Source organism: Strix uralensis, chromosome 8 (assembly GCF_047716275.1).
Source record: "Strix uralensis isolate ZFMK-TIS-50842 chromosome 8, bStrUra1, whole genome shotgun sequence".
In the NCBI taxonomy this organism is placed as follows: domain Eukaryota; kingdom Metazoa; phylum Chordata; class Aves; order Strigiformes; family Strigidae; genus Strix; species Strix uralensis.
Window position 1 is genome coordinate 31,379,842 of NC_133979.1, and position 12,197 is coordinate 31,392,038.

The 12,197-nt window shown below is 42.4% G+C and overlaps 1 protein-coding gene across 7 annotated transcripts in view; it reads right to left on the reverse strand.

The window, feature by feature from the left end:
• RASAL2 (RAS protein activator like 2) overlaps positions 1-12,197 on the reverse strand; it is a 186,911-nt gene that overhangs the window by 123,503 nt on the left and 51,211 nt on the right. Inside the window, exon 1 of one of the 7 annotated variants that reach the window (XM_074876999.1) lies at positions 3,427-4,120. The exons of 4 other annotated variants lie outside the window; for them this stretch is intronic. In XM_074876999.1, the coding sequence (XP_074733100.1) occupies positions 3,427-4,021 (595 nt within the window). In that variant the 5' untranslated portion in view covers positions 4,022-4,120. Of the gene's footprint in view, positions 1-3,426; positions 4,121-12,197 lie in introns of those variants that run through there. 2 more of the 7 variants (XM_074877000.1, XM_074877001.1) reach the window with 2 other exon arrangements.

The following is a 12,197-nucleotide window of genomic DNA, read 5'->3' on the forward strand; positions in this document are numbered from 1 at the left end:
GCTTCTCCTGTGAAGACCCACGCAGCACAGCGGGAAGGAGCTCTGCTCTTCCCACCGACTGTCCTCTCCGTCCATTCTCTTCCTCCTAAAACCCGTGCTGCAGCGTGTTGCAGAACACATGCCACACGTGTCAGGGAGCCTCTGCATCTTGGAGGCAGCTCTCCCTAGGTTCAGTGTCCTTTCATCACCGAAGAGGATGAGTGAGTCCATCCAGTAGGGATTTCTACAGCCAAGAACTGATGAAGCAGTGTCTGAACATGCTTCCTAGACTGTGAGACCAACTGGAAAATATTTATCCAGGGTTTTTTTTTCCCCCATTTCTTTTTAAATCCCACTTCCCTCTTCAAGTTGCCAAAACAACAACCGATCCTCTTTTGGGAGGTAACCATTTCTTGAAGAAGGAAACTGCTCTTCTCTAGGCTTACCAAGATCAGCAGCAAACTCCACCAATCGCTACACAAACCCACAGACAGCACAGCCTCTGCAATTCTGGTGCAGAGATGAAGCAAAACACAAGAGGCCAGACACGCATTGGAAGGAAGACAACCTTTTAAAAAGTTGATAACCTGCAAGTATTTCAGAGGAAGGTGGAAATACTTTTAATGAAGTGAGCTTGTGGCAGTAAAGGGCTTGGCTCCTTGGACAGAAGAGAGACAGAAAGCATGTCTCCGGGTTCTCTTGGTTGAACTCTCCCACTGTGTATTTAACACCACAGAAAAGGTCCTCTTGGGTTTGGCTCATAATGACGAGAATTTTTGTGCAAACAGATGTTTCCTGGGAGACTTTTGACGAAGCTTTTCCAAGTTACACTGTTCGCATACTTTGGAGAAACCCCATGTCTCACACCATCTCTTTGCTAGTGAAGTGCCTGAGAACTTTTACCACAAACTTCAGTTGCCTGAGGATTCCCAAATTCCGCCTCTCTTGGAGAGGAAAACATAATCAATTTTCTTGAATTTTTCCTTGAACAGTAGACAGAACTGTAGGCATGAGAAGATACCTTCTGCCTACCCAAACAGCAAACTGATAGTGGACAATTCAGTGACACCCCCCCCGGAACTAAAGTAGTGTGGTATTTGGAAGGAGAACATACGATTTGACCACTTCTGAGCATCTAGACTGCTACTGAAGAACACAACAGACTAGGCATATTTTTCTCACCCCTTTTGTCTACAAGTTACCTTCCTCAGACCTGAGACCCAAACCCCAGGAGCTCACAAGTTTTGCCACTGTTGTATCAGGTCTCAGCCTACAGTACTGCGTGGGGCAGGAGACTGCCCAGCAGCTCCAGCTAACTCTGGCAAGAGCAGCTGTTCTTTAAGGCAAAGTAAAACCACTGGTAAGCAATTAGTTGCCCTATAGCTATAAATCCCACATAGCAGCATGTCTTACACGGTGGATTAGTTCTCTTAAACTTAAGAGTCTACTTGAAGATCAGAGGCTGAACCTTTGAGAAGGCAAAGGCTGAAAAGAAACTCTACGGAGGTGTCCATCCCACCAAAAGCTCTATGGTCCCATGACAGTGGCTGTTTCAAGCAATTTTGTGGGTGACTGCATCCACCTTGTTTCCCTGAACACATTCCTGGCTACAACTTTCTCCCTCGAGAGAGTTTTAACTTTTAATCTGGAGTCCCTTTCTTTTTTTTCTTCTCTCAGTTCCTGAACTGTGACTCACTTTGCAAAAGCAGTTTTGGCAGGCTCAGACAGAGGTTTACCCAAACCCAAAGAGCCAAAAGGCTCTGTCCTTGTCCCATAACTGACATGAAGTATTCACCAAGTGGTGACTTCTCGCAAATAATCCCTTTCCTGTTTACCCTTCACACTACTAAAAGCAAAGCATCCCAATAACCCAGTCAACTGGCGATACTTACGAACTATGAGAGAACCGTTCGGTATCAAAGGGCACCAGAACAGAGAAAAAAAGGAACTACAGCATGCTCTGGCCCTCATATACTGCAAAATTTTGATCCAAAACACTTACATCACATAGAATACCTTCCCAATATAGTTTGCTGACGCATATTGGTAGGCAGAAAAGACCAAACAGAAAACCTGTCCCAAGCAGTCAGCAACAGTAATTCATTCTCCCAGGAGGTCTCAACAACAGTGGGAGCTTGCAGTAGAAATCTTTGTTTCTGATGTGAATGCCTAGAGAGGAGAGCAAAAACGAAACCAACCAACCCCTTAACAAAAAGTTTTCAACAGGAAAAAAAAAAAAAATTGTTCTATTACTACCTTTTTTTCCCCCATGTATTCCACACAATTTAATAAGCATCATCAAGCCAAATTCCAACTGAGAAAGGTCTTAGGGAAACACAAATCAGTGACTGTATGTAACTAGGTTTGAACAGATACAGTCCTTCTTAGTTATTTCTTTCTGGCCATTTGTTTTTGTTTTAAAGCCATGTGACTGCTTCCAGTAGCAAACATAAGCCTCTCAGGGACACTCCCCTGTGACTGAAAGACCGAATACCCCTGCAGACATAGTATATTCTTCTTTCACGACTACTACTAAGCTGAATTTTTTTGAATACTGATGACTTGTCCAACAGTCTCAACTGGATCCAGATGTTATCAGGCTTTTAATACGATAATCTGGAGGGCTGATGGAGTGCTGAGGTTTTGGGGAAAAAGAAGGTTTATTTTTGTTTTTATTACAAATTTAACCTTTGCGGTTTTTTTCACAGCATCATCAGTTACCTGGTTCAGGCTGGGTAGCCCACTAGAAAGTTACAGGAAAGGCCAAGAGAACAGAAGGCAAATTTCTTCCCTTCCCCCCTCCCTGCTTTTTTTTTTCTGCTTTATGAGTGTTGTTATCAGCAGGGTAGATTTAAACAAAATCTCAGACTGGCATCTTGCTGACCTCAATCCCAGCTGGCTAAACCCTGGCAACACTGCTGTCCTTGGCATCTACCAGAGAGCAGACATCAGTTTAGTTGGTTGATTGCAAAACAGTGAATCTGGTATGAGGAACTAGATCCGTTCCACTGTCTTGAACACTGTTTAAAAGACAGCTTAATTTCTCTCTCTCCCTAGTACTTCATTTACAGTAGCAGGCTTGATATCTCAATCAGGGCACTACAACGCCGCAGAGGCTACCGTGCTTGCAGGACTGCATACACCACACACACAGGGTGCATTTCAGAGAGAAATGCTGCTGCTTCCACCAGATGATGCTCATTTTAAAGGGACCTCCAAGTTTTTAAGCACACACCAAAACATCTGGCACCACTTCCTTATCAGCAAAGGCCCTTGTTCAGTTGCTTCTTTTAAATTAAGATAGAATATCAGAGAGTGGCCACGGTTGTGTTAACAAAACTAAGTTAAAAAACAATTTAAACAACTGTTGTATGTCTCAAAGAATGTCTCACTGTACTCACCTGCTACACAAAGAGAAGCAAAACAAACCAAAATTGAGTTCATTACCTGTACTCAAATCAATTTGATTATCGTCTGTCTTCCCTTCATTTACTGACTCACTGCCAGGCTCTTCTTTTCGACTCATTATCTTTGAAAAGCCACTGGAGAGAGAGGAGAAAATGCCACGGATGAAATAGCCCTGCTGTTCAGAGTCCACTGAATGCACGGCTTGCAGAAATGGCTTTGCATTCCTGTTTCCAACGTGTGGCACGGGCTCAGACAGAGAGCGGTTGAAGGGAACCCGAAATGGTCTAGTCCTTGCCTGGAAAAGCGTCTCTGTTGGGTCTTCATGGAGACCATCAGCACTGGTAGCATCCACGCTTGCACAACTTTTGACAAGACTTGGATCATTGCATTCCCCTTTCAGGCTGCACGAGCCCTCTCTTTTGCTTATCCTCCAGGGAAGCCGAGGATGTGTCTGCCACCTGTACGCTCCGGGAGGTTTCTCTGGGTCAGAACTCATTTGTTTATTCATCTTCTTGCTTTTCATTTGGTGGTACCAACGATAGTCCTTCAAGGCAGCAGTGCCAGCATCTTGTTCCGACAACGATCTTCTGAAGCTCCTGGGAGAGAGACTGTAGTGCTTTTTGAAAGCACTCATTTTCCACTCCTTGAATTTCAGCTCTTAACTTACATTCCTTGTTGCTTAATAGTCATTTAGCTGTAGTTCCTCACTCACCATTTTCAAGCCCCAGTCACTTTGTTCAGCGCTGTGAACTGCGAGACAGCAGAGGTTCTTCCTGAAGATCCCGAGCATCAATTCCAGAACCAGGTATTTCTACATCTCAGCAAGAAGGACGTGCCCTCACCTACAGCAAGCCAACTTCTAACGGCACATGAAGCCTTGCTAAGCTTGCTGCCGCTTCCTGCGCTGTCACATTTCTGCACCAAAGCTTTCAGGAAATGACTAAAAGAGCCCAGCCATGAAAACCCACAGTGGTGTTCTGCGCCAATCACACTTCACTTTTTTCAGTCTACATTAAAGATTTGGTTAAAAAAAAAAAAAAGAATGCTACAGTACTTCACTCAAGTCCCAGCAAAGTCTCAGAAAAGCATTAAAAAATTGCAATACTCAACTGAGTCATGCACGTTATGTTCTTCAGTTAAGTATATAACTATACACATAGTTAAGTATAAAGTAATATACAACATAAAGACGATTCCTAGAGTTTATATTTACCACAGGTACGTCGTTATCACTTAAGAATACCTCAAAGTTGCCTTTTAGAGAGCGCTAAAATCAGCAGATTCATCAGAATTGAGCACTGGAAGCCCCAGAGAGGAAGGAAAAGGGGACAAGTGGAGTAAGGAGAAGAAATGCTGCAACTTAATGTAGTGAGAGTGTAAATAAACTGAAGAGAAATAAGTAAAGGGGAGGAGAAAAGGGACAGAGAGGGTGGGTGGGACTTCACCAAACATAGACCAAAGCAAAGGGAAGGTTTTGAGGCATGATCCTCTGGCAAACAGAACAGGACAGAAGGCAGATTTTCCTACCCTCCCCCCCCCAGCTTTTTTTTTTTTTTTTTTTTTTTTTAAAACAACAGAATAGGGTTTTATTTTTATAAATCTAGTTGGAATAAATGAGATGGAAAAAATAGTCCTATCTGTTTAACCAAAAGGAAAAAAAACCCTTGCCTTCTCTACAATTTAAGAAACAGCTGACTATTTTAAAATCTCATAAAGAAAATATCCGCTGGTGAACTCAGACCATGCTTGCCAAGTTTTAGACCAGAACACTTAAATCTCAAGTCTACTCAAATCCCTGAAAATAGGGGGTTTATAATGGAAATGCTGACAGACCCTTGGCAATCAAGTGACAATGAAAACTCCTTCTCTGGTTAAATAAAATGATAATCTGGTCTGGCAGACCAATAAAGCTTAACTGACCCACTACAGGATCTCGCCTTTAAGCTGGGCTGCATTCATCAGCCAAAGTACATTCCTAACAGTTGCAGATGCAAAAACTTCCTTACTTATGTTTTATATGGAAAAGGGTATCACTGCTTCCTAGAATAGGGATGGAGTTACCCAAAGATCCCCATCATACAGAGAAATAATTTCCTTATTCAGTAGCAAGTTATGTTCTTCAATTAGAAGCAACAGAAGCAACTATCTAAAGTTGCCACGTCCAAGTAGTTAGAACAAATAGCCTCAGATGCAAGAACAGCTCTGACATTGCAGTGCAAATTCTGCATCAAAAATAATGATGCTGACTCTCGTGCTTTCTAGGAAGTCATGCTGCTCAGAGCACAAGCCTAAACAAGAACTCTGCTACAATTTCTATCCAGAGCAATGATCTCCTCGAGGAGGCATGGGGAGCAGTGAGTACGTGCTTTCATTGTGAAAATGAGACAGAATTCACCAGGGAAAAATTAGCTGGCTCTTGTCTTCTGTTTCTTGATCGCAGGGGTTGCTGATCATCCTTTCATGCAGCCCATCTGGTCCCATGGGCTTGCATGGGTAGAGTTCTTACGAGTAATTCCTGACTTGACCCCCATCCACTGCTGGTGGTTTTTCTCCTTCTTGATCCCTTTCACCAAGCACAGTGGCCTGGGAGTCCTTGTTTGTGAAGACTGAGGCAAATACAGCATTTGTTTGCCTCCTACCCTGAGGCAAAGGACCCCAACTTTAACTGGGTCTTCTGTTACTGGGTCACCCACCCCCTTCAGCAATAGGTCCTCATTTTCCTTGTTGAGCCTTTTCCTACTAATGTGGCAGTAACGCTTTGAACAAATGCTTTGAATTAGCCAGTCTGGTAAAGCAGGCTTTAGGGAACTTCAGAAATAAGTATGAGTGAATACGACATATGACGATGTGGTTCACTCTAATGGCACAAGCCATAATCAGCAGAGAAAACTGAGAATGTGAAGTAGGCTTCTAGTCAGCTCTGTAAGCCTTGCTTGTACAAGTGTCTGCCAGCACATCTACATCTACGTTTGGTTTGGGAGCACAGAAGGGCAGGAGAGGACAGAAAACAAAGACAGGCAGTGTGGTCCTCCTGGGATTTGCTTGCCATAGATTTCTAGAACGCTTTCTAACTCCTGTTGAAATGTAACGACCAAGCTGAGCACCCATACAAACCACGTTTTGAAACAGCATTTTGAAAGCACTTATCTGCCCTATCAGAGGACTCAGTATGACCAACAGGAATGACTCAACTCAGATAATATGACACCAGCTGCGTCAACGTTATTCTGAAGCACGGATTTAGCACAACAGCACTTTGGGCAGAATGAAACTCCAGATGAGACATTGGTCTTTGCAGGAGGACAGAGATGATCACCAGGACTGCTCTCATCCTAGTTCTCTTTTTCACCACCATCCTGTGGACTCCCAACTGCATGGAAAGATCATTTCATCTCCTTCCCAATACAGCTTGCGTTACATCAATCACCGACTTCCACAGACCACCCGTTTCAGCAAGGGAACACACAGAAAGATTAACTGTGTATCAAGTTACAGCATGAAGCAACCTGCAAAACCAGTTATGGGTTAACTTCTATTTAAAAATATTTTTATTGGTGTGGCCAGGGGTCGGACCACAGTTCTTTACAGAGCTAACAATACAGAAAAAGACAGGCTCCAATAGGCACTCAGCATGAAGCCCAGGAACGGCAAACTCGCAGTTTAGTTTAGGTTTGAATAACATTAAGAAGGGTCTTTACTTTTGACTTCTGATTTCACTTTTGATTTCATGTTACCCCTGCTCAGACGAATGCATTTCGTGATCAAAGAAAACAGTTATCCGGCTGCCTTCACTTAGCTGAGATTTCACAGTGTACTCTACAGAGGGTAAAATGGTCTTTCCCAAAGTGCTTCTAAAAAGGCATACAAGGCTTACATGTTTATTGACATAAAATCACTGATACACAAGTTTGCTTAGTCTACAAATAACACAATTCTTTTAAATTGCTAGCTCAAAAATGTTAGCATGGGCTTTGAGTCAAACTGGACTCTCTCCTCCTTATACACATCATTAGTAGGCGAAGACAATGCCCAAACAAACCCTTCGTCTATACTAATCCAATGCCACCGAGTTAAAATTGCTCTCACTTGGCTCCAGCATTTCTTGTGTACATATAACATGCAAAGAAAGTAATTCACATAGCAGAACTTTCTCCTTGATCTGCAGCCCTCATGCGAAAATTCCAAGCCCTTTCAGAGCAGCAGTTTATCTTGGGAAGCATTTACACAGTCTCACTATCACAAAGAAATCAGCTTACAGCAGTGACTGCTAACATATTGGTTATGTGCGATCCCTAACCGTACAGAGCCACCCACTCAGCTGTCAGCAGGTAAAGTAATTTTAGTGGAAGAAAGGAGCTTGTCAATTAACTTGAGAAAATCTGGAATATTTTCACTTATACCTCCTGTTTTTAATACCTACTGCATAAAAACGTGATCCTCAGCTAGCAAATTTTCCTCAGAAGAAGTTTTTTTGGTAATGTTTGCAGTTCATTGTACCAAATCATTCATTTAGCTTTTTCAGAAAATTGCTATTTTCTTCCTAACAATCCAGTCATGTAATCATCCGATTTGACATGTTTAACAGCATATATTTCACTACTGCTAGATATTTAAGTAATTTATGCATAAAATGCAGATTTGCTATGTTGGAATACAACTGTATTTCAGTTTTAGGATTATATTGGGAAAACAATCTTTCTGAACTTTATAACAACATTTCACAGAAAATGTACAGAAGCAGCATTACATTTTCACCGAGCATATGAAGATAATTCTTTGGCAATGGCCTCCTGCGTGGGCTGTCCGCTCTCCACCATTCAGCTTTCCAAAAAAACTACCCAGCTCGGCTGCATGAAGCTGTAGAAATTCCTCAGAGTATCTGTTGTTTAATAAGTACTACCAGCCAATTAAAAAAAAAAAAAAAAAGGCAATGCCACAAAAAAAAAAAAAGCATCATTGCCAAGCAGCTGGAGGGAGAACCTGTCTCTGATAATAAAAATTAATGTTTAATGGTCACTCGTTCTCTGAAAGCTGCCTAGTGCTTGAGTAAAGCACTACAACATGTAAAATTTTAGTTTGTCTTTAGCACAGCTTATATTGAGAAAAAGATGAATTGAAACCCTCCCATAACTGAACTACTACATTTTAAATTAGTTTTGGACCAAGCAAAACTTACCAGCTTCTTGTTTTTTAAAACATTTGTCAAGACATGCAGGGGGAGGGGGGAAAGCAACAAGAGTTTAAAAGAAAAAAACCAAAACAAAACAACAAAACCAAACAACCAAAAAGCCACCAAACTCCACACAACCACCAAAACCCATGAGAAACCCTGAACATCTATTCACCACACCCGGGTTTTCAACCAAGTCCTCTCTTCTAAATCATAAAGACAGCAGGTTAAGAAAGCACCATTTCTGAGAAGGTCCCAGATTAAGTCCCCAACTACCAGCCATCAAATGAGTTCTTTAACATGTTGAAAAATAAAACAAATTGCACCCTGCATCTTCCCCAGACAAACCAGAAGGGATGCAGTCAGGCAGGGATCCTTGATTTTGTAGTCTAGCTCCCCTTAGCTCTTTTCCCCTTCGAAACTAGTCCAATGCTCACTGCACTGTAACAGTTCATGGAGGACTAATCAATATATAAAGCAGAAACCATCACAAAAGTCTTCCAATTGACCCAACTTGACATGTAGCTAAATAGCACAGAGGATGAAAGATTTTTCCTTCCCTTTAGAGACTTTTCAAAATATTAAGTTTTGTTTATGCAAGGCGAAGTAATTAATGACCTAACATCCCCTTCCCATCTCCTATCACTGAGACGCATCTGTTTCCCCCTGAAACATTTCCTGCAGGTGGATATCACTTCTCAGCTCAGCGCAGACCAATGCACCTGACTTACATGAGCGCTTAATATTTAGTGCGTAGAGTTACGCAGAGGACAAATGAAATAGCACCTTCAAAACTGTTGCATTTGGGATTAGAGTGGCTGGAAGAACAAGGCTTGCTGGAGTTTGGAATCGGCATGGCTGGAGCACAGACGACTTACTGAGCCCAAATCCTGTTCCTGAGAACAAAGCTGCCAGGCGTTTATCTGCCAAGCCTTGAGCTGGCAATGCGTATCAGTGACTGCACAGAAAGCTCACCTGTCCTAGATAAATCAACAAGGTATGCTGTTTTCACTATCACTACGTTGGGAATGAAATGCATTGACGAACAAGCTAAATGGTGATACCAGCATGTTTAAATGCCAGAGCGCGCCTCATTTTCCTTATCTGAAAATTCAGTGCCAAGGCATGCTGTCACTGTTGTACCGTCACTGCCCGGCGTTTCCAAGCCCTTTGCCTTTCGCTGTAGCCCGTGATGCAGACTGACTCAGCTCTGCATTTGCAGTCCTCTGGTTTCTGAAGGCAGGTAATGAAAAACCCTTCAAGATTTCTGCCCTCTAATTCCATGGCAAAACTTCTACAATTTCTCTGCTGATATAAACTCCCCACTTGAAAGTCTCCCGGCTTCATTTACCCATGCTGTTCCCCTGGTCCGCATGAGAAGCTGCTACATCTCTGTCAACTTAGAGGGGCAGAGAGAGATAATATAAATTTATGAGATGCTGGGTTTTGGATGGATGCCAGGAAAATTTAGCAAGAAAATCCCATTTCAATACATCGCGAATAAACCTGTAGAACAGCAATGCCAGATTTTAATTTCACTAGCAATCTTTTGTTGTTGTTGTTGACGACAAAACACAGCTCATGCCAAGTTTCAAGGGCCATAAAAATGTACATTTAGAAGCTAGCCAAGCGCGCGCAGCAGCTCGGCGAGCCCACACACAGCTGCGAGCAACGCCACCCCGAGCCAGCCAAGTATTTTAGCAACATGCACTGGTGCAAATAAATAAATGTATAACCTGAAGGTAAATGCTCTGGCAACTACTGTGTAGCACAGAAAGTCGTAACAGTAAAAAGACCCGTTTGTAGCGAGTGGCCGCACTTGCCTCAGAAATTTGTAGAGATTTACAGGTTTCCGTAAGGCAGGCGAGCCCTCGGCCCTGACCTGTGACACAGCTGCTCCGGCACGCCTGGCTCCTCCGGGGGCTTACCACCACGCCGAGCTGGGAAGACAGCCGCACATGCAAGGGGCTCAAGCTGAGAGGAAACCCTCTGGAGCCACACATCACCAGCTTCAGCCCCTGAAGACAGACAAGTGGAGTGCCCTACCTCACTGACAACTTTTGCAAGACCATCCTTCAACTATATAAATAAAAAAGTGCTTATCCCCGCTCTGACATCCATTTCACAATTACAGGTTGGGCTTGGGACCATCTGAAATATCACACGCAAGCTACTGATTTTGGTTTTTAATGACATAGTTTTTCAGCAAGCAAAATTACCTTTCCATCACACTACTCCTTTTCCAGTTGAAGTGTTCTGGATTTTTGTGGAGAGGGGGAAAGAAAAAAAAAAAAAAAAAAAGTATTATTCCTGCAGTCTTAAAGCAGGGGTTTACCAGCAGAACAGTTTTATTGCTAGATGTGATGCCTGCAACTGCAGCTTAAACATTATTAAGAGAGGAAAAATAGTCATCATATGTAGGTATGTTAATGGATAAATACCTCAAAAATGGTCTTGGTAACTATGCCCAAATAGCAGGTGCACACATTCAAACTTTCCAGCCTTTATTTTTACGTAACTGTAAAGGAGCACATCCCCAGTGCAGACTGTTGCAAAAATAAGACCTACCAACTCTAGTCTCCACCAAGGATATTTGGAATTGAGTTTATAATTTTGTTCTGTACATTTATTTTTTTTTAATTAATTGCTCTACCTCTGCTGGCCTTATTTTCTCCTGCTTTTCCCTATGACAGTGAATAAACTATCTTTATTTCAGCAACTCCTTCACACAGTACTCATTTTATAAATACATTTTAAAATGTAGCTTCTCAACACTGGAAATCCCACTGTAAAGCCAAACAGCAGCAAAAGATAACCACCAACTAATTGACAATACTCTCCAAAATCATTGTGTATCTCTGTACTCTTACAGTATAAATAAGGAACAAACATTGGCAACATCCATAACTATAATTCTTGCATTTACCATATAAACACCACAAGTAATAGAAGTATCCTGTCTGCTGTCCTGACTTTTACCCTGCATTGGTGTTAAGCAGTAAGACTTTGTGGTAGCTCGAGTAGCAAGATGGGTAGCAACAGGACATCACCCAGAGGTTTTTCCAATGCCCCGTGCCAAACACTTACCCATTCTGGAGTCTGGTTTATTGCTAGAAAATGCCAACAGGCAGACTTGGGGCTGTCCAGGGCCAAAGTAGCAAGAGTTTTAAAAAGTCCAGTCAGTAACAAGAAAGTGAACAATTAGCTCACACAAACCAAAACATACCTCTGCAGTATTTAACACCCAGGATGTTTGAGACATATGGTATCTGTGCGTGAACTGAAGGAACATGACCAAACTTAGTTCTTGAAATCACCAAAAGATACACTTGAGATTCTGGTTAGTTTTATATCCAGTCTGCACAGGGGTTCATGACAGCTTTGATATCCAGTGGTGTTTCTGCCTGCCAGATTGGACTACAAACAGCAATGGTTTGAAAACCTGCCTATGTGAGACCATTAAAGTGTTAGCCATGGAGATGGGCACTGGGAACTGGGCGTACAACCAACCAGGAGGAAGAATTTACAAATCCAGGATTATTTTAGGCTCTGACTTTAGGCAGGGAAATTCCTTGAGCTGTATGAGAACTAGCCTAACACCCATCTCATACCCCCCCAGAATGTTGTATTAATATTAGCA